Source organism: Saccostrea cucullata, unplaced genomic scaffold, assembly GCF_032062105.1.
Source record: "Saccostrea cucullata isolate Sc308-1 unplaced genomic scaffold, CSIRO_AGI_Scuc_v1 ctg440, whole genome shotgun sequence".
In the NCBI taxonomy this organism is placed as follows: Eukaryota; Metazoa; Mollusca; class Bivalvia; order Ostreida; family Ostreidae; genus Saccostrea; species Saccostrea cuccullata.
The window spans coordinates 78,368-102,423 of NW_026928801.1; the positions used below are offsets into that span (position 1 = coordinate 78,368).

Here is a 24,056-nt window from a genome sequence, read left to right on the forward strand (position 1 = left end):
CCTGAATACTACGAAGGGATTTGATTTTATCAGGTTTTTTTTCATTTTTTTTTAAATTTTAAACCGATAACTATAGTTTCTAAAATACACCACTGATTGTTTATTCTTTGGTCTACACCATGACTCCTTCCTTTTTTTTTTTTTTTTTTTTACAAAATTTGAATATTTCTTATTCAATATTTTTACCCTGTCAATAAGTTTATGAGAGAAATAAATCATCTTATATCTTCATAAATGATTCACATACTATAGACAATCTTTGTCACGCTTAAATGCTTATATTATTTATAATACACGTTGTTTTATTTGGACAATATATCGAAGGTTATAATCATCATTATTTAGCATCGTTATCATCATAATTGCCATAAAATGTCTATAAACATACATGTAATTATTAACATCGTCATTTTTTGTGTAAAATTATATCATTATCAGTCATTTTCATCATCATCAACATTATCATTATAAAGAAGCTTATACAATGTGTAAATGAATGTTCGTCATTAATCATGTTCGTCACGACTTTCTAAGTAGTTAGTTGATAATTTTAAAATAACCCTGTGAACTATAGATTCGAAAAAGAAAAGAAAAAAAGTAGATTCGCAGAAAAAAACAAATCTTGCTAAAGAAAACTGTTAATTAACCTGAGAAATATCATGCATTTTCCAAATTGCAATACAGATTAAGCCATGTAACGTTCTCTTAATTTTAGAGTTATTGGCTTTCATTTCTTTCAAAAGACAATGATTTCCTTAAAAAAAAACTTTTTAAGTCTATTTTTTATGAAGTTTTTCACATAATATCATTCTTGAGAATTCAAAAACATGTGATTACAAACCAGATTCTCATTTTTTTTAAAAAATATTATCATAAAAAGTAAAGTTCAACAGTTTCTGTAAGTGAAAACGGGTTAAGTAATCCTGAATCGATTCATTTTATTTAGACGAGGAACAGCAAGATACGACAACATCTTTAATCTCAAGAGAAAATTCAACAACCCTTGAAACAAATCCAACTATACAGTTAACATCAGCTTCTGATATACCGGTTGTAGAAACGGAAGGAGAAACTGCAACTAGGCAGGATTCTTTATCAACAAGAGATACAGCAACATCTGCAGGTAATATTCACTTATTTCATTTTACACGTATTGGGAAAGCTTTCTATAATTTATTTTTTTGTTTTAGAATTTCCTTTGTAGTTCTAATGGTTTGTTTTACTCTGTATTATCACTAAAAATATCAATAAAGGAAGGGGGTTTCGAATTCGTTTAAGAATAAATAATATTTTTTTCTTTCAAAATCCTGGTACATGTCTTTGTCCTTAATTAGGTGTCTCTCTCATTTGTGAAGTATTCTTTAGTTATGCAGCTTAATGTCCGGACATGCCACATTTTGGTTAAAAGAGCAAAATGTGACTTTGTACTTTAGTATGCCTTTTAAACATTTTTAATTTTGAATAAAGTTTTTTGCTGCAAAGTGTTTTAGGACATTTTGAAAAAAATGGTACGTGGGTTGATCCAAAAGTTCGCAGAATTTCTATTTAAAATTTTATCTTAATTGTTTGAAAGCAATCAATTGACATATGTATAAAAATGAGCTACATTATATCAATAAAGGAAAATTTCTTCATGTTCTGATGACAATAAAGGCCATACGAGCATTCTTAATATGGACAGTTTAAAAAAATTCTAGGGAGATTTTGAGGTAACGTCGAGTTGGGTTTGTAACGTCACCATCTTGTAAATATCTACTTAAACATACCAGAGAATTGTGTATTTTCCCCATTCTTTCCTCAAAAAAGAATTTGTATCCTCTCGTACTTACATTCCTTCTGTTAAAGTTATTTCTAGAATTCAATCTTAAGCTTTCCATTGATGTTCAGATTTTAATTGTATTGTTAAACACAGTATGTCAATGGTCCTTGGCCATTAAAGCTTTATTTTTCAGTGAAGAAAAACATATTTCAGAAGGAGTTCACAGTTAACCTACTCCATGGGAGATTTACTTTCCTTAATTTTTTACCCCACTGAAAAACAAGTCCCTTTGCCTGTCTGTATCAGATCAGTAGTATATGCGTTTATGCGTAATATACGTTTATAATATGACTGAATTTTGACATTGACATGATTAACGACAAATCGTCAATTAATAAACTACAAAATAAATATCCAGTAAAATTTGAAAATTTCTCACACGAAGGTTTATAATAGGTTTAGCAATTGTTCCTCGCTTTTAGATTTAGGATTAAAATTAAAATGAACGATTAAATTTTTCCAACGCATTTTTGATATCCTTTTTTATTGCAGCTGTCAAAGTGTTACCATGAAGAATTGTAAGGAAATTTTTTTATTTGGAATTTTCAAGAAATTTATATATATTTTCATCTTTATTTTTTTCACTTTTGCAAATAAATAAATAAAATATGTTGGAATTCCACTAACTTTTTTGATCAACCTTCGCATATTTGTACCTCATATTTATACATTTACATAGTGTTTATTTTTAACTTGAAAGATATATTTGAAAAATACCAGCGTAACTTTTCTATGTCGAAGGTAAGAAAACATATTTGTGGTATCTATACTTAATTCAAAATTTGTAAGAGAGTTATTAGGTAAAATAGCAAACATTGCGTTTCAATGAAAAAGCAATTAGCAATGCACGCACTGAAATGATTTTTTCATCAAATGCTTTTCATATTTAAGTACATCTAAAAAATAAGATTAAAATTAAATATGTCCAAAAGAAGCCAATTTAACAGCTCTCCTCTTTCGATGTAATACAGGGAGAGATGTCAAATATGTAAGTCCTATCATCTGTCATCAACCTGTCATCAAAGGTATTCACTTAAATGATTTTTTTTAAAATTAGAAGATCAAACATGAAAATAAAGGTTCTAAAATCTAAGAATAATACATGTTATATTCCTCGCCTGTTTGACAGCTAGAGAGTGAATTTGGAGGGTCAACCTAATTAAGGCCTACCACACACTAGGATGTTCTCCAATATAGAGGCTTGCCATAGTTGGTTGGCTTTCTAGTCCGTCCAGGCCGCTGTACACATTGTCCGTCCTGAATAAGGCATCTTACAATGGGTGTAGTGGTTGAAGGGCTATCACATCTACTGTCCGTCCTTAGGGATATATCCTACAGTATAATGCTCAAGTCCGAGGGCGACTGGGCATATTATTTCAGTGTACATAAGGTTTTGACTCACCATTTAATTGTAGATTGCCTCCGATTATTATTGAGACTTACTGGTAATTATTGTTTACCTAGATCATGTTAGGACATATTTGTATATTTCTGCAGTCCAAAAAGATATACCAATTATTTTCAATCATTTAATGTTGAACAACCCAAACCCTGGAAATGACCAGGTACGATCTCCTTTGATTAATTGTAAATACGTTACAGTACCTAAGTTTTAATTATTATTCTTACGCCTTGAAAGTTTCAATACTTACATGTCATGTAACTCAATCAAACTAATTCTGAAAATGTGTGACCAAGCTCCAAATTGAAAAAAAGAAATAATTGCCACCACATACATGTATCCCTTACAATGTTAATGAAAAATTGTCATTATTTATTTAAAAGAGTTGAAATTACATAACAATGGAGAGATTTTGGCGAATGACAAATAGGAATCCATTTATTGTTCCAATTGTTCAACTTGTCAATTATCTTTTAATTAAATAATTCAACTTGTAAAAAACCAAGCAAAGAAAATGCAAACCTTAGAGAGAGAGCTTACATCTATCAATGATAAACTCTCTAAGTGTAAGTATCTAAAGGTTTTTCTTCTAAAAGACACTGAAATTATAACTGCATCAATATTTAGTGCAAATGTGAATTATAAAGCAATGTGCTCAATTGCGCATCATTGTAGACAAAACAAAATATTAAAAGATAAGAAAAATCAGCATTTAATAGCTTTTGGTAATTGATAAAATATGATATTTTATGTTTTCTCAACTTCAAGCTGAGACACACTAGTTTTTACTGTTATGTTTCCAAAAAGTATGACTTGTTAATTACAATATAAACCTATGCTTAACTTATTTATAAGGACTGGTTTGCAACTTAAAAAAAATCTTTATGAAAGCAGAGCTTCCGTCAAAGGTTAAAATGTTAATTGAACTTTTATGTTTTAACTCAGCATACATACACATATATGATGACATGCTAATGTTTTATATATTTATTTTCAGGCATTTCCATATCAAGATCATTTTCTTCTGGACGCAATGGTAAAAAAAAACTATCAATTTTACCTCAAATTCCTAAAGCTTTAAATTTTTTTAGACCTTATTTCAATACATACTTATCAACGACAAACTATTCCGAATTCTAGGAAAAGATTTTTTCAAAAGTTTTCATTTTTCTTTTTTTTTTTTACACATAACTATAGTTTCTAAAAAACACCACTGATTGTTTATTCTTTGGTCTACACTTTTATTACTCATGATTACTAATGATTCGAATACTATAGAATGCTTAAATGCTTATATTGCTTATAATACACGTTGTATTATCCTTACAAAATATATAAAAAAAAGTTAAAATCATCATTATTTATCATCATGACCATGAAAAGTCAACAAACATAATCATTAACAGCAACATTATATGTGTGAAATTATATCATCATCAGTCATATTCGTCATCAACATTATCATTATAACGAAAGTTATACAACGTGTAAATGTATGATCGTCAATTATCATGATCGTCACGACTTTCTAAGTATTTGTTTGATTATTTTAAAATAACCAAATAAACTATATATTCGGGTATTGAAAAAAATAATGTAATATTATCATGAGTTCTTTTGCATAAAAAAAAAGATTCGCAGAAGAAAAAAAAAACCGTGCTAAAGAAAACATGTTAATAAACCCGAGAAATACCAGGCATTTTTCCAAACTGCAATAAAATTGGAATTGGAAAATCAAACAGAACAGGACATGTGACAGTCACATTTTCTCAACTTTAGAGTTATTGGTTTTCCTTTGTTTCGAAAGACAATGATTTCCTTAAAAATACTTTTGAAGTCTAATTTTATGACGTTTTTCACATTTAATTATTATAAAGAATTCAAGAAGATGTGATTACTAAAATATGAAGAAATACGCACGCTAACTCTCGATTCTCGCCTACATTTTGGAACCATTTAATTCAATATAAATAGCAATTTGGCCATAAAAGCTTTGCTTGATACAAAGAACAGTTCAATGGTAATTGAATAATTGTCTTAATACAAGCGCTAAACAGTAAATTATCCATAATTCCAGCTCTTGAAAAAAGGGGGGTAGACGATATTTTCCACTAAAATCAGAGTTTCAAGCATCACCATATTTTGAAATAGTCTTGGAAAAAATTAAGTGTTCTTTATATCTTTTCTTACGATTTAGACAGATAAAAAAAACATAAATATATCAATAAAATATAATGTTTCAGATGTAAATCGCTTTGAAATTGGTGGAATATAAGCATTTTTATCGTTTTTGTCAATAAACATATGACCCCCCCCCCCTCCGTGTCACACAAAAAGCTTTGGTATGAGTTTGTGAAATAATATTCCAAATGACCTGTAAAAAGGAATTTTTGTGACACGGGGGGGGGGGTGTCATTTTAAAAATATTTTCCGTTTTCCGTTGATTTTCATAGTGTAAAACACAAGTTTTACCAAAATGTTTGAATTATCCTTTTTTTCCCCAAATAAGTAATTTTTTATGACAATCCATAAAATTCTATATAAAAAATATCAAAAATTAATCGAATATGTTTACTTTTTGAAAATTGACTTGTAGGTCTACGGGAGAACAATTCTGTCGTTGGCAGTTCTGTCTTTTCTTTTTATGAAAAAAATATTATTATAAAAGTAGCGTTCAACAGTTTCTGTAAGTGAAAATGGGTATAGTAATCCTGAACTGATTGTCATTATTTAGACAAGGAACAGCAAGGTACGACAACATCTTTAGTCTCAAGAGAACAATCGACAATCCTTGAAACAAATTCAGCTATACAGTTGACATCAGCTTCTGATATACCCGTTGTAGAAACGGAAGGAGAAACTGCAACTAGGCTGGATTCTTTATCAACAAGAGATACAGCAACATCTGCAGGTAATATTCACTTATTTCATTTTACACGTATTGGGAAAGCTTTCTATAATTTATTTTTTTGTTTTAGAATTTCCTTTGTAGTTCTAATGGTTTGTTTTACTCTGTATTATCACTAAAAATATCAATAAAGGAAGGGGGTTTCGAATTCGTTTAAGAATAAATAATATTTTTTTCTTTCAAAATCCTGGTACATGTCTTTGTCCTTAATTAGGTGTCTCTCTCATTTGTGAAGTATTCTTTAGTTATGCAGCTTAATGTCCTGACATGCCACATTTTGGTTAAAAGAGCAAAATGTGACTTTGTACTTTAGTATGCCTTTTAAACATTTTTAATTATGAATAAAGTTTTTTGCTGCAAAGTGTTTTAGGACATTTTGAAAAAAATGGTATGTGGGTTGATCCAAAAGTTCGCAGAATTTCTATTTAAAATTTTATCTTAATTGTTTGAAAGCAATCAATTGACATATGTATAAAAATGAGCTACATTATATCAATAAAGGAAAATTTCTTCATGTTCTGATGACAATAAAGGCCATACGAGCATTCTTAATATGGACAGTTTAAAAAAATTCTAGGGAGATTTTGAGGTAACGTCGAGTTGGGTTTGTAACGTCACCATCTTGTAAATATCTACTTAAACATACCAGAGAATTGTGTATTTTCCCCATTCTTTCCTCAAAAAAGAATTTGTATCCTCTCGTACTTACATTCCTTCTGTTAAAGTTATTTCTAGAATTCAATCTTAAGCTTTCCATTGATGTTCAGATTTTAATTGTATTGTTAAACACAGTATGTCAATGGTCCTTGGCCATTAAAGCTTTATTTTTCAGTGAAGAAAAACATATTTCAGAAGGAGTTCACAGTTAACCTACTCCATGGGAGATTTACTTTCCTTAATTTTTTACCCCACTGGAAAACAAGTCCCTTTGCCTGTCTGTATCAGATCAGTAGTATATGCGTTTATGCGTAATATACGTTTATAATATGACTGAATTTTGACATTGACATGATTAACGACAAATCGTCAATTAATAAACTACAAAATAAATATCCAGTAAAATTTGAAAATTTCTCACACGAAGGTTTATAATAGGTTTAGCAATTGTTCCTCGCTTTTAGATTTAGGATTAAAATTAAAATGAACGATTAAATTTTTCCAACGCATTTTTGATATCCTTTTTTATTGCAGCTGTCAAAGTGTTACCATGAAAAATTGTAAGGAATTTTTTTTATTTGGAATTTTCAAGAAATTTATATATATTTTCATCTTTATTTTTTTCACTTTTGCAAATAAATAAATAAAATATGTTGGAATTCCACTAACTTTTTTGATCAACCTTCGCATATTTGTACCTCATATTTATACATTTACATAGTGTTTATTTTTAACTTGAAAGATATATTTGAAAAATACCAGCGTAACTTTTCTATGTCGAAGGTAAGAAAACATATTTGTGGTATCTATACTTAATTCAAAATTTGTAAGAGAGTTATTAGGTAAAATAGCAAACATTGCGTTTCAATGAAAAAGCAATTAGCAATGCACGCACTGAAATGATTTTTTCATCAAATGCTTTTCATATTTAAGTACATCTAAAAAATAAGATTAAAATTAAATATGTCCAAAAGAAGCCAATTTAACAGCTCTCCTCTTTCGATGTAATACAGGGAGAGATGTCAAATATGTAAGTCCTATCATCTGTCATCAACCTGTCATCAAAGGTATTCACTTAAATGATTTTTTTTTTAAATTAGAAGATCAAACATGAAAATAAAGGTTCTAAAATCTAAGAATAATACATGTTATATTCCTCGCCTGTTTGACAGCTAGAGAGTGAATTTGGAGGGTCAACCTAATTAAGGCCTACCACACACTAGGATGTTCTCCAATATAGAGGCTTGCCATAGTTGGTTGGCTTTCTAGTCCGTCCAGGCCGCTGTACACATTGTCCGTCCTGAATAAGGCATCTTACAATGGGTGTAGTGGTTGAAGGGCTATCACATCTACTGTCCGTCCTTAGTGATATATCCTACAGTATAATGCTCAAGTCCGAGGGCGACTGGGCATATTATTTCAGTGTATATAAGGTTTTGACTCACCATTTAATTGTAGATTGCCTCCGATTATTATTGAGACTTACTGGTAATTATTGTTTACCTAGATCATGTTAGGACATATTTGTATATTTCTGCAGTCCAAAAAGATTATACCAATTATTTTCAATCATTTAATGTTGAACAACCCAAACCCTGGAAATGACCAGGTACGATCTCCTTTGATTAATTGTAAATACGTTACAGTACCTAAGTTTTAATTATTATTCTTACGCCTTGAATGTTTCAATATTTACATGTCATGTAACTCAATCAAACTAATTCTGAAAATGTGTGACCAAGCTCCAAATTGAAAAAAAGAAATAATTGCCACCACATACATGTATCCCTTACAATGTTAATGAAAAATTGTCATTATTTATTTAAAAGAGTTGAAATTATATAACAATGGAGAGATTTTGGCGAATGACAAATAGGAATCCATTTATTGTTCCAATTGTTCAACTTGTCAATTATCTTTTAATTAAATAATTCAACTTGTAAAAAACCAAGCAAAGAAAATGCAAACCTTAGAGAGAGAGCTTACATCTATCAATGATAAACTCTCTAAGTGTAAGTATCTAAAGGTTTTTCTTCTAAAAGACACTGAAATTATAACTGCATCAATATTTAGTGCAAATGTGAATTATAAAGCAATGTGCTCAATTGCGCATCATTGTAGACAAAACAAAATATTAAAAGATAAGAAAAATCAGCATTTAATAGCTTTTGGTAATTGATAAAATATGATATTTTATGTTTTCTCAACTTCAAGCTGAGACACACTAGTTTTTACTGTTATGTTTCCAAAAAGTATGACTTGTTAATTACAATATAAACCTATGCTTAACTTATTTATAAGGACTGGTTTGCAACTTAAAAAAAATCTTTATGAAAGCAGAGCTTCCGTCAAAGGTTAAAATGTTAATTGAACTTTTATGTTTTAACTCAGTATACATACACAAATATGATGACATGCTAATGTTGTATATATTTATTTTCAGGCATTTCCATATCAAGATCATTTTCTTCTGGACGCAATGCTAAAAAAAAACTATCAATTTTACCTCAAATTCCTAAAGCTTTAAATTTTTTTTAGACCTTATTTCAATACATACTTATCAACGACAAACCATTCCGAATTCTAGGAAAAGATTTTTTCAAAAGTTTTCATTTTTCTTTTTTTTTTTTACACATAACTGTAGTTTCTAAAAAACACCACTGAATGTTTATTCTTTGGTCTACACTTTTATTACTCATGATTACTAATGATTCGAATACTATAGAATGCTTAAATACTTATATTGCTTATAATACACGTTGTATTATCCTTACAAAATATAAAAAAAAATTAAAATCATCATTATTTATCATCATGACCATAAAAAGTCAACAAACATAATCATTAACATCAACATTATATGTGTGAAATTATATCATCATCAGTCATATTCGTCATCAACATTATCATTATATATTATATCGTTATACAACGTGTAAATGTATGATCGTCAATTATCATGATCGTCACGACTTTCTAAGTATTTGTTTGATTATTTTAAAATAACCAAATAAACAATAAATTCGGGTATTGAAAAAAATAATGTAATATTATCATGAGTTCTTTTGCATAAAAAAAAAAGATTCGCAGAAGAAAAAAAAAACCGTGCTAAAGAAAACATGTTAATAAACCCGAGAAATACCAGGCATTTTTCCAAACTGCAATAAAATTGGAATTGGAAAATCAAACAGAACAGGACATGTCACAGTCACATTTTCTCAACTTTAGAGTTATTGGTTTTCCTTTGTTTCGAAAGACAATGATTTCCTTAAAAATACTTTTGAAGTCTAATTTTATGACGTTTTTCACATTTAATTATAAAGAATTCAAAAAGATGTGATTACTAAAATATGAAGAAATACGCACGCTAACTCTCGATTCTCGCCTACATTTTGGAACCATTTAATTCAATATAAATAGCAATTTGGCCATAAAAGCTTTGTTTAATACAAAGAACAGTTCAATGGTAATTAATAAATTGTCTTAATACCAGCGCTAAACAGTAAATTATCCATAATTGCAGCTCTTGAAAAAAGGGGGGTAGACGATATTTTCCACTAAAATCAGAGTTTCAAGCATCACCATATTTTGAAATAGTCTTGGAAAAAATTAAGTGTTCTTTATATCTTTTCTTACGATTTAGACACATAAATATATCAATAAAATATAATGTTTCAGATGTAAATCGCTTTGAAATTGGTGGAATATAAGCATTTTTATCGTTTTTGTCAATAAACATATGACCCCCCCCCTCCGTGTCACACAAAAAGCTTTGGTATGAATTTGTGAAATTATATTCCAAATGACCTGTAAAAAGGAATTTTTGTGACACGGGGGGGGGGGTGTCATTTTAAAAATATTTTCCGTTTTCCGTTGATTTTCATAGTGTAAAACACAAGTTTTACCAAAATGTTTGAATTATCCTTTTTTTTTCCCAAATAAGTAATGTTTTATGACAATCCATAAAATTATATATAAAAAATATCAAAAATTAATCGAATATGTTTACTTTTTGAAAATTGACTTGTAGGTCTACAGGAGAACAATTCTGTCGTTGGCAGTTCTTTCTTTTCTTTTTATGAAAAAAATATTATTATAAAAGTAGCGTTCAACAGTTTCTGTAAGTGAAAATGGGTATAGTAATCCTGAACTGATTGTCATTATTTAGACAAGGAACAGCAAGGTACGACAACATCTTTAGTCTCAAGAGAACAATCGACAATCCTTGAAACAAATTCAGCTATACAGTTGACATCAGCTTCTGATATACCCGTTGTAGAAACGGAAGGAGAAACTGCAACTAGGCTGGATTCTTTATCAACAAGAGATACAGCAACATCTGCAGGTAATATTCACTTATTTCATTTTACACATATTGGGAAAGCATCCTATAATTATTTTTTTTTATTTTAGAATTTCCTTTATAATTCTTGTGGTTTGTTTTACTCTGTGTTATTACTAAAATATCAATAAAGGCATTGGATTTCAAATACCTTTAAGAATAAATAACACAAACAATTTGTTTCTTTTCAAAATCCACATACATGATTCTGTGTTAAATAAGGTTTCTAATTTAATTGTGAAGTAATCTTTACCTATACAGCTTAATGTACGACCAAGCCACATAATTTGATGAAAAGTGCAAAATGTATATTTGCAGTTTAATGTACTGTTTAAAAAGTTTTAAATACGAACGAAGTCTCTTGCTGGAAAGTTTCTAAGGACATTTTTTTTTCAAAAGTGAACCTGGGTTGCTCCAAATTCAGTAGAATTTCTTTCTCAATTAAAGCGCTCGCTTTCGTGATCGGGAGGTCGTGAGCTCGAATTTCGGCAGCGACTGACCTAAGTCGATCAAAAATGGGTAGCAACAATTCCTCCGCAATGCACTCAGCATCAGATCAGTAGTATATGCGTTTACGCGTAATATGTGTTTATCATGTGACTGAATCTCTACGTTGTCTATTAATGGTATGATGAACGGCAAATAATTAATTAATAAACTTAAAACTTAATATCCAGTAAAATTTGAAAGTTTCTCACACGAAGGTTTATAATAGGTCTAGCAATTGTTCCTTGCTTTTAGATTAAGCATTGAAATGGCAATGAACGATTAAAATTTTCCAAAGCATTTTTTAATATCCTTTTTCATTGCAACTGTTGAAGTGTTACTATGAAAAATGTTGAAGATATTATTTATTTGAAAAATTCAGCAAGTACATTTATTTTCTTTATTCTTTTGCAAATAAATAAATAAAGTATGAAGAAATTCCACGAAATTTTGGATCAATCCTCGGATATTTGTACATCATATTTATGCATCTGCATAGTGATAATTTTTAACTTGAAAGAAATATTTGAAAAATACCAGTGTTACTTTTCTGTGTCGAAGATAAGAAAACATATTTGTTGCTTTTATCCTTAATGCAAATTTTGTAAAAGAGTTATCAAGTAAAATAGCAAACACTGCGTTTTAATGAAAAACAATGCACGCAATGAGGTGAGCTTTTCAGCAATTGTTATCGTCATATTTAAGTATATCTTAGAATTAATAATTTAATTCAAATATGTTCAAAACAAGCCAAATAAAAGACTTGCTGTTCTCCTATTTTGGTGTAATGCAGAAAGAGTTGTCAAATATATAGGCCCTATAACATGTCATTCAAAAGTAATCACTAAAATTAAAGTTGTTTGAAAGTTAGATCAAAAATGAAGATAAAGGTGCCTAAAATCTAAGAATATTCGAAAACATCTTTTAACAGGAAATTCGCATGTCAAGTACCCAAACCCTGTTTCTTCTAAAATAAAAAGGTTATAAGGAAAGAAAATATCTTGTAAAGTAGGTCAAAACTTCAAAAGTCTATGCTAAAGGGTAAAAATCATTATGTATATGTAGAATAATTTTTTTCACGGGTTTAACACATGTATGGTATGAAATTAATATATCTTCTTTTTTCAAAAGTTATGATAAATTTAATGAAATATTAATTTTTTGAAAAGAAAGTAAAAACTTAAAGGTCAAGGAGTCAAAAATCATATTAGATTTAGAAAGGTCTGGTCACATATAATGTACCTATGAATATCAGCTCTTTTTCTTCTCATTCAAACGTTATGACCAAGGATAACGTTTTTGTGACAGAGAAACAGATTGGTAAATTCTGAGGGGAAAAAACGGTCAGATAAAAAAATGAAATTCATTGGAATCTTTATCAATTTCAGGGCCATATGATATGTGATTGATACTGGTTTTACAAACAAGTCAAAGTACATATTTTTCTTTCATTTTTTAAAATCTATATACATTGAAAAATGTGTTTAAAGTCATTTTTAAAAGAATTATTTCAAATAGTTAGACGGTTTTACTGAACAACTTATAAATTTATTAAAATGTTTTACTTATGAATCTTTTCACTATTCTTAAAAGAAATGTTGATGGATTAATAGTTGGGGATGTAGTTTTTTTAACATTTATTTTACCTCTACTGATTTTCCACTATATATAAGTAAATCAATATATTTTGCCGATTTCCTTAAAATCTCCGTGAATTAACGAATTCCTTGCAAAACAGACTGATTCCCTGCAAAAAGTACGTTTTTTATGAACTGATACACACCAATTCGGAACACTTAGCATTTTTTACAACTTACAACAAACTGAATATAGCTTTTTCAAATGTCTTGTTTGTATCGGTATAATACAACAGTTGAGGTATATCATTTCGGGAGTCAGCAAGATTCCAGTTCCCCTCGAGCAATCCTATTTCTCTCGGCGCAAGCGCCTCAGAAATAGACTTGCTCTTGGGGAACTGGAATCTTGCTGACTACCTCAATGATGCACTTTAACTGTATATTGCCATCTGTGAATTTCAAACAACAATCCGCATCTAGGATAAGGCTGCCCGTAAAATATCAAACTGTTCAAACTGTTGTAACTTCTCTGGACAACCTATATATGACGTCATAATAGAATATGACGTCAAGTCACTGCATACTTGAGCTGACATGACGGGGAAGGTGTCATAATTATTACACGGCATGTAGGACTATTACTGGGACTTGTTTTTAATTCAAGAGAATGGGTTGTTTTTAAGCTCGTGTGTGCTGTTATAATGTTTAACATTTGATATTTAAACATCTTTATTCCTTTTGCTTGTCCGATATGCACATATTCAAGCAATAGCAAAAAATTATGTTTGAAACGCTCCCCTTACACTTCCGTAGACAGAGTTAGAATTGATGAATCGTGTTTATATTGGACTGGCACAAGTGAAAGACAAGGATAAAATGAAGATATTCTGCGTGAATCTAAAAGAGAAGTACGTCTTCTAACTGGATTTTGCTGGGGGATCGTATGTAGTTTATCCGTTTTTGTATAAATCGCGATAAAGAGTGGAAAATACCCCTTCTTACGATAGTAATTTTGATTAATCGAAAAATACTTTCTTAAGATGTAAAAATTAAACTTGCCCCCAGCATTTTTTATGTACCAGGGATCACAATGAATTGATCTATTTGACAGACTTTGCACAATAATATTGTTTTGCACTTGTGCCGAAGCGATTTTTGTGCAATATTTAAGAATATCAAAAATGTCCGTCACGTGATCGACACAGTCATCTGTCATCACAGAAATGCTGTAATATAATACCTAATTAAACTGTTATCTCAAGTTGACTGCAATTTCAAACAAGGATCACATATTGAAATTGAAATCTAGCTCAAAATAAAATGTATATTCTTAAGACATTATAAGTCTTCGGACAGCCTTATCATAACTGCGTCCGCGTGTGTCAGTCAGAAAGCGAACTTTGAAAGGTTGAGCACGGGATCATAGATTAAGAAGACCCGCTTTCTAAACCCCGTTGTTTCGTCGTTTTCTCGCTTCCTTTTACACACGCATAAGACAAAGTCTCAACGTCGCTGTCAATCTGTTAAATATTTATATCTTTTATATGAGTACCATTATCTGTCAATCATGTAGATATTTGCTTGTTTCAATACTCGTTGTTTCTGCGTTGTTTGTGTGACGCTTAAGGATGTATTCTTCTGATCCTTTTACCCCAAATAATCTTCGTTCGTAAACATGTCATAAAATTCAAACTGATAACAATTTTCAAACAAATTTTTAAAGTTTTTATTATTTACATGTTTAACTATATTTATAAAACAAATTCTTTCTTTGTTGCATTAATGACTAAGGCGTTTTCAAAGTTACGATATTTACGACATAAGCCTAAAAACTGAAATCAACATGATCGAGAGGGGAAGAAGATGGGATCACCCCTCTCAAAACAACAGGAATGCCGGATGGCACTCAGTTTAAAGAGCAACCGACGGAAATTTTAAAATATTTAAAAAGTTGCCGATATTACAATTAGGCCTAGAGGAACATTCTCGAAAGCGCTCCCCAAACCCAGCAAGGACACAACGTTGTTTAATTGTTGAATAATCGTTGAAGTTGGGTTTAGACGTTGGTAAATCTTGATACATAACTGTTTCAACGTTGACTTTTCAACGTTAAAATGTAACGTTGAATCAAAATTGAATTACAACTGAGTTGAATTGCCAACATTGACTCGACGTCGGATCTTGGCTGACCGGTCCAATCCTATTTTTAGCTGATAAATAATCGGACTATGACACTGTCGAACCATAGAAAGGTCTGACTTGAAAAAGTCACACTACCGTACATCATTACTAACTATTATAACTAAGAAAAAAATATGGTTGGTAAATATATAGAAATTTTTACACATTAATGATAAATATGAATTCAGTACAAATTTGCCAATGTACGGATTTTAAAGTAGCATACGCAGCAGAACATCCACAAAATATTAAAAACGACAGCATGACAGTTACTGGTAAGTTTTAAGAATTTTAAAGATTTTATATATGCAGCTGTGGTTAGGTTTTTAAAATTAAAACTCGATTTGTTATCTATCTTAATTGATCTTGATTATGGATGTTTCGGATTTCAACTGACGCCAATTTCATTGTACATTATAGGGGTAATTAATAAACTAAAGCTGCACCACCGAACTTTCTACACTCAGAAGACCAACATAATTCATTTGAGAATACTATAATCAGGAGATCAACACAACCCTCAGGATTCTAACATGAAGATTTCATTAAAAAAATACTTTTTAAAGAAAACATTTCGGCATGTCAGAGTATCATTGAGGAGACATAATTTGTCGACATGCATAACTGGTGCATCAAACGTGGTACCGTATATAAGATTTGCATCTTACTGTACCTTGGAATGGTTTCATGTTCTGTACTATTCCATGACCACATGTGAAAATATAAAACGTTTGTAATTGGGCTATGTGACATGGTTAATTTATAAAATGTATTTTGGTGAAAATTATTTTAACACAATTGATAGGATATGAAATATTAACTATTTCTTTTCATATACATGTATTGATATACCGTATGTTTTCCTTTAAGGGGTCCCGACCCTCTGCTATGAGTTTCACCTTAGAAAATTTTAAATTTGTAATATTGATTTTCAAAAACAAAAATAACATTAGAGCCACATGGAAAATAGTTTGAAGTATGAAGCGCTGCTTATTTTTTCAGAAATGATTTTAATGAGCAGATCATAATATGAAGAAATTTAACACAGAGAGCATAAAGGAGTAATGTTTTTTTTATCACAAAATTAAGTTCAATATATAATGTCATATGACAATAATACTTACTATAATACCTATTTAAACCATGTTAGAAAACATCATGGAGCGATGCTTTCTGAGTCAGAGAAAAAATATATCTGTGATGAGGTGTTATTTTTCTTCTAAATATTTCTTCAAGTGAAAAAATGTCATACTAATAAAAAAAACTGTACTCAAGTACTCAAAACAATAAGTCATTTTTAAAAATGTCCTTAAAAAGATCCGACTTTTTCAATTGATAAGATTTTTGATGTTAGATGTAAATGTTTTATTGTTAAATATAAACATTTACAAAGAAATGGCAAAAGAAGTAGAAAGTTTCCATCATATGTTAAATCTCATCAAATAGACTACTCAGAAGTCTCAGTAAGGCATCTGATTATGAAAACCATGATTAGTATTCAGATTTTGTAATTTAATTTAAAGTACTTTGAAGGTCGCCATCCCTTAAACAATTAAGAAAGCATTTTAGTAACTCTGCAGTAAAACGATTGAACCTTTGAGTAAGTAATAACAACCCCAAACATCACGGAAAAAATATGAGAAAAACAACATTGAAACAATTGTGTTTCAACATATAATCAACGTTGATTATCAAAGTTGATTCAATGTTAAGACTTCAACGTTATTACAAAATTTCTAAATCTAACATAAAATTAATGTTTAATTAACATTAAAAATGTTGATTCAAGGTTTATTCAATATTGTGTGCTGCTGGGAGCATGTTAGTCAAGAGCGCCGTTCGCGAAGTGTGTTGAGGACGTTCCAGTAGCAGCGGAAAATCGAAAATGTAGGTTTACAATGCTTTCAAACTTATTGAAAATAGCAATGTTTATCCATTATACAAAAGTTTCAAAATACCTAATATACTGTCACATCGCAAACTGAAACATAGCATAAACACCTTTTATGTTAAAACCTTATTGGCAGACCAAGGCAACATAGCACCTCAGTTTGTTTCCGAAAATCAAAACAGAAGAGATGTTAAATGTAAAGAATTTGTCATTTATTTAAATGACGAGAAAATGAAATCCATAAAACAATTATAAAAGAATTAGGCTGGGAGACATACATGTACCAGAATCATGGAAAGTTTGACTAGAAATGCAGTTCCATAAATGATTAAAAAACAGTGGTCTCCCAGCCACCATATTGTTACAACACAGAGATGTGATAATGTGGTAAAGTACAACATCAAACTTTATTGGAAACAAAAGTGGTGCATAAAAAGCGCCATCAACCCAAAGGGTTGAAGAACCACTCAAAATGTTGCCTTGGTAACCCTCTAATATGATAAACATGTTAAATTTGTACAGACATAGTTGATACTAAAATAATGAAACATGGTACATATAACCAATATACTATTTACAATAAAAGGATCTGGGGAAAAAGCAAATGAAGGGCTTCACTGCCCCAACCTATGATAGTCTTAATAGACACATGTTACTACATTTATCATGGCCTTCAGGTACATAAAACCAGTAAACATTTGAAAAACGATTGGGCAGACAAATTGTGAATGCTTTGAAATTAGACTTAATACATGTACAAACATTACAGGCCAAAAAAATTTAGGGGAATCTATGAATGTAGATGGAACGGATGGATAACTTCTAAGATGCATAAGATTTAAGATGAAAACTATGTACAAAAACAAAAATGTATACAAATCTACCCCTATTGCAGATACCTAAATTTTGAGGGCATAGCTAACAAGCACACAAAATCTGACTTTGTCAGAAATATATAACGCAGAAAAAAGGTAACAGGCAGACAAATTCTGACCCTGTTAAAATTAAAACAATAGTATAATATAAGGTAACAGGCAGACAAATTCTGACCCTGTTAAAAACAAAACAATACTATATGGTAACAGGCGGACAAATTCTGACCCTGTTAAAAATCATACAATACAGACAAAATAACAGGCAGACAAATTCTGACCCTGTTAAAACTTAATACAAAAATCCACTGTCAGCAGGCAGACAAATTCTGAACCTGCTAATTTAAATGTCACTTAACTTCGGCTAGACAATAAATGTAAAATTTGAGATGGTAAGTCAGCAGTCATTGAAAAATTTGACAGAAAGGTGGAATCTAATTGTGCAGGGAATTAATGCGAATGTATTTTTGAACGGCATCTGATTTCCATCTGCCTAGCTTTTGGATTTGAGTTTGAGAGAGACCTCTTTTTGCTGCTTCCGTGGCTGCACCTATTCGAAATCTGTGTCCTTTATAAACATTTGAATTAAGACCTATGAAAGATACTGTCTTTTGGAGATTATTTGTAACAAAGTTATGAGTTACTGCAGAACCTGAGTGGAACTGAAACAACGGTCCCGATTAGTGCTTGTGATAGGACAGATACATTTGAAGGGACTGTACTGGACATATCTCTTGAGGGGTTGCCTTGGAAAGATATATGGTAATGGGGCGTGCAGTTTGCATTGTCTTTGAATATCTTAAAATGATTTCAACTTTTGAATTGCCCTGTATACTGATGTCTTGTCTTTGAATAATGCAAGATTTATGTGATGGTGTTTTTGCAATCAATTCACCTAATCTGAAAACCCCATGAAATGCTACGGTGAAAATGCAATGAAGAAGAATTCTGTGATAAAAATTGGGAACTGTAAAAGGCAAAGCATTTACTAGTTTAACTAGGATTGAAGTTGTAATCGGGAGTCTGTAATCTGGCGTTCTTGCAATCTTGCTTGCACCATGAAGAATTTTTTGCACTAAGAAATTTTGGGAATGATCAGGTAAATTTAAGACTTTGTGAACAAAACTAATAGCAGATACCATTGATGTAATGGAAAAATGACTGTAGTTCTGTTCGAAAAGATGTGCAATAAAATTACAGAGGGTTATTACAGATACAGGTAATTCTTTGTTTAAATTCTTCTGATCACAAAACTGAAGAAAAAGGAACCAGCTGTGCTTGTAGGAAGTCTTAGTTGACAAAGCCAAGGAGGAATGCAGCAGCGAAATAGCAGTGGTGCTTAGATGTGGAGGAGGTGAGGTGGGATTTGCACTGGTTGTCTGTTGAGCCATGGTGCCAGGGTAAAGGTTTCCTGAAATTCAAGGCGAGACAATTTGTCAGCTATAACGTTTTCTTTACCTGGGACATGTTTAGCTTTAAAGAGAATGTTATTCTGTAAGCAAATAAGCACTAGACGCCTGACTAACTTCATAACAGTCTTGTCTTTGCTTGAAGTTTTGTTGATAATGGCAACCACTGCTTCATTGTCAGTAAGAAACAAAATCTTATGGTTTTGAAATTGGGAACCCCACATCTCCATAGCCAGTACAATTGGAAAAAGTTCTAAGATTGTAATGTGCAATTGTTTGAATTCATCAGGCCATTTGGCTGCAAACCAAACTGCTCCTAAAATGGCAGCAAAACCTTGAGTAGATGCAGCATCAGTGTAAAGGGTGAGGTGGTCAGAAGAGGACAAAACATCATTGAGAAAAACTGACTTGCCGTTAAAGTGTGAAATGAACTGCAACCAGCATTGTATATCAGCTCGGGCTTCACATGTAAGGCGTATAAAATGTCTAGGATTCGAGACTTTACAGGACATGTCAATAAGCCTACGCAAAAAAGCACGCCCTGGGGATATCACTGAGCAAGCAAAATTTAGCAACCCAATGAGGGATTGTAGTTCACGGAGAGTGATCTTTTTCCGCATGGAAAAACTGGATAACTGAGTTTCGATTTTTGATATTTTGTCAACTGGTAAACGACATTCCATAGCTATGGAATCCACCTCAATACCATATATGATGATGTTTGTGTTAGGGAGACAGGTTTTGTTGGGGTTTAAAGGGATTCCAATTTTGTCACAAAGGGATATAAAATTGTTCAAATCTGTTAGGCAGCTACCAGATGCTGGGGGACCTATGAAGAAAAAATCATCAATCATATGGGACATACCTTTTGCTGAGAATTTGTTGAGCATGATCCACTGTAATGCAGTGCTAAGCATTTCAAAAATTTTACAGGAACTACTTGCTCCCATAGGGAGGCATTTGTCATAGTAAAAGAAATTTTCCCATTTAAATACCAGTAAATGGTAATCTTCCGGATGGATTGGGATATTGCGAAAACCATCTTCAATATCACATTTAGCCATTAGGGCTGCAGAGCCAAATTGTCTCACTAGTGAAATTATATTGTCTATGGAGTCATAAGAAACCTGACTATTCTCTGGAGGGATTTGTGAGTTAACCGAATTATTTTCCGGAAAGGAAAGGTCATGGATGAGACGAAATTGACCTTCCACTTTTTTAGGAACAACGCCTAGAGGAGAGATTACCAAATTTTCAAATTGAGGAAAAGGGGAGGGCTCTGATATCCTGCCCAATTTTTGTTCTTTCAGAATTTTGTTAAGGACAACTTGAGGATGTTTGTTAGTGGATCCATGATTTGAAGACGATTGAGATGTAGGTGTACCTAAACAGCCTAATCTAAAACCAGTTGTAAAGCCTGATAAAATTAATTCTGAAAGGGAGGAATTGTATCCTTCCAAAAAAGTTTTAAGAATTTCTGGTCTTACTGGGGTTGGGAGTTTTAGACAACAGTCTTTCATCACTTGAGGGGAGTTTGGGGCATTTAACTCTGGGTGTTGCTCTTTGCAGTACTGACAAATATGTCTGTAGGGACATGGGTCTGTTCTACATGTTTGACCCTGGTTATATGAGTAGCAGAACTTGATTTTTTGGTTTGCAGAGTTATTGAATCTATTTCTGGCAAGAAAGGGCTGGTTTGAGGGACGGAATTTACTAGGTTGGAGATTTGCTCTCAACACAAGCTCGGGTAGGGGTTGTTGCCAAGCCAAAGGGGAAGACTGACGCAATTTTCGAAAGTCTTCATCATAGTGGCGCCAGGAATCATTCTTGCTTGTGAAACACATTTCGCGAATCATATGTATGTATTTGAAGAGGTGGGCTGCATCTGAAGGTGTCTTTTGGACATATATAGATGAAAAAATCAGAAAGGCAGATGTCCATTGGTTAATAGAAATTGGAAATTTTTGAAATTTGCCTTGTTGGAAATTGATTGCCCCCCTTTCTACTGAGACTGAGAAATTATCTTCCTGTTGATTAGGAAGCAGCAATCTGAGGTCAAAATAAGTATTATCCCAAATTTTCTGTTTTAATCTGTTTGAAACAGTGGCCCCCAGAGGAATATTGTTTGAAAAATTTTAAGGCTGGGGCGCATTGTTGACTGCTGACTCACCTCCAAATAAAGTGTTCAGGACTGCTGGAATGTTAAAATTGTCTGCGGGGTCAGCTGCTGATAGTGGGGAGGCCTCAATGGTTTCATGCGTTTGGGAGGCTGAATTACTGTTTTCATTATGGATGTCGGCAGATACCAGGATTTGCGCAGTATGGTTGGGTACTTGATGCCGATTGGAATCTGTACTGACTCGGTCATTGAGAGTGGAAGATGGGACGGAATTAGAGATATCCGAATTTACTGCCGGTAAAGCTGGGGTGTCTAAGGTTCTTTGTTTTTTCAAAACGGCATCTGCAAGCAGATCATAATCAATAGCCATCTGGGTGGGTGGCGCAGAGGTAGATGACCTCTTTCTTTGCTTGGAAGGCTGTGGAGCTGGGCCCTCAGGCTGTTTTGTTGGTGACTTTCTCCGTTTAGGCGGCATTGTCTGAAAAGACAGAATGTAGCCATAGAAAGACAAATGAATAGATTTTCACAAGCAGAAAATAGATTAAATGTTGTACCCATTAAAAGAAGGATTCTTTTAATTATTACCATTACTATTATTATTATTATCATATTTTAATTTGTATTTGCATTTTTTATTTTATATTATATATATACATAATTCTTTTTTAAATGAGGGTACAACTTAACACATAGATCAGCGAGTACAAACTCGCAAATATGTTATAGCCAAGCAAGCACATACTTGCATAATTGAGCACAAACTCATCAGATAAAGTGAGCACAAACTCACAATGGAAGGCGAGCACAAACTCGCATAGATGTCATATCAAAGCAAGCACATACTTGCATAATTGAGCACAAACTCATCAGATAAAGTGAGCACAAACTCACAATGAAAGGCGAGCACAAACTCGCATAGTTTTCATATGAAAGCAAGCACATACTTGCATAATTGAGCACAAACGCATCAGATAAAGTGAGTACAGACTCACAATTGAAGGCGAGCACCAACTCGCAAAAATGATTATAGCAAAACAAGCACATACATGCATAATTGAACATAAACTCAACAAATAAAGTGAGCACATACTCACCAGTAAGCTAAATGTGGCCATTGAATAACATAGTAAGGCGAGTACAAACTCCCAGATTGTAATGGTGAATCAAGCACCAACTTGCATGAATCGAGTATAAACAAAACAATAAATACTGCCACAATAAAAACATAAAGGAAGCACTTAATACAAGCAAAACATTGTTGAGGTGTTAGGCAATATATATATATCATATGCTCCGACGACACAAAAATTTAATTGTATTGAGATCATATCACAGTATCACAACAAATACATGTATGAGTAAGGGGTACTTTTAAGAAGGAATATTACTTATTTATTTATTTTTTTATGCATGAATTACATCTTAACTGTGAGGTTAGAGATCAAGTTAGAGTGCAATATAAACAGGAAAAACCCCACCTAAATATTTCAAAAAAAAGTGCAGGATGGTAGGTTGCTTCCGGGTATATTTTCCATTGAGGTTTGCACTAATATGAACACCATCCACTGCCAAAAAGTCCATTGAAGCCAAAATCCACGGTGTTACCAGAAGGAGATGTTAGGCAGACTGTCACTGGCTGATGCAAGCTCCTAGTTTGTATGTAAAACAATCGGGCGTTGAGGGTCCCGCCTGAGAATTTGGCCAATTATGACTTGTTTGAAAACCGTCACCGTTGCGCATATGCAATAAAGTCTTTGACTAGCTTTAGAATTCTCGGAGTGCTGCAAGGCAAGTCGCTTCCGCCAATCTGTATAAATGCTAGAACCAGTCTTACAGGAAATGATATGAATTGTCGTTCGGAGCTGAGTCTTCTAATAATGAGGCCACCCCTAGCCAAAAAGACACTTGAAAATATCCATTGTCGAGGCGTAGATTGAAACAATCGGGGTTGAAAATAATAAAGTTTCTGAGACATTTGAAGAGGGGTTCCTTCCGATCCGCCATTTTGTTCAAATGTCTTACAAGTAGGGAAGCGAAAGTCTTGATTATAAAATACGAAAATACTGACCTGCAAGGTGCACAGGTGTACAGATCGAAGTAATGGATCTTGCACAAAACGACTGCCGGGTACAGAAGCGATCAAATTGATGATTATTAGGAAACAATTGCTTTCTTGTCCACCAAAATTTTCTCGGCAGCACTCCGAGATACACAGAGAATAATATAAATAGGATGCCTTGCGCGGCAATCTGATTGGCTGAGACAAAAACAGCGCTTTGGTGAAATTAGATGAACCTGATAAAAACGGATAACAGAAAAAAGGGGGGGGGCTTTATATACATGATTTACAGATAAAAAAGTATTGTAAAATTAACCAAACAATTAAACATATT

The 24,056-nt window shown here is 32.1% G+C and overlaps 2 protein-coding genes across 2 annotated transcripts in view; one reads left to right on the plus strand and one right to left on the minus strand.

Annotated features, from left to right (window-relative positions):
- Positions 1–24,056, plus strand: part of LOC134278748 (mucin-2-like) — a 207,945-nt gene that overhangs the window by 12,325 nt on the left and 171,564 nt on the right. Inside the window, exons 4-7 of the mRNA XM_062761037.1 lie at positions 947–1,123; positions 4,219–4,257; positions 5,956–6,132; positions 10,955–11,131. Of these exons, the coding sequence (XP_062617021.1) occupies positions 947–1,123; positions 4,219–4,257; positions 5,956–6,132; positions 10,955–11,131 (570 nt within the window). The remainder of the gene's footprint in view (positions 1–946; positions 1,124–4,218; positions 4,258–5,955; positions 6,133–10,954; positions 11,132–24,056) is intronic.
- LOC134278735 (uncharacterized) lies at positions 18,785–22,138 on the minus strand. Its single transcript, XM_062761025.1, has 2 exons — positions 21,715–22,138; positions 18,785–19,546 (listed from the first exon to the last, which is right to left on the minus strand). The coding sequence occupies exons 1-2, from the start codon at positions 22,136–22,138 to the stop codon at positions 18,816–18,818; spliced, it is 1,155 nt and encodes a 384-aa protein (XP_062617009.1). The 3' UTR covers positions 18,785–18,815.

Excerpts from the sequence above, each read along its gene's own strand:
- LOC134278735 (XM_062761025.1), bottom strand. The coding sequence starts at position 22,138 with ATGCCGCCTAAACGGAGAAAGTCACCAACAAAACAGCCTGAGGGCCCA. Across the intron at positions 19,547-21,714 it reads CCTGAACACTTTATTTGGAG|GAAACCTTTACCCTGGCACC; the intron begins GTGAGTCAGCAG and ends CTTGAATTTCAG.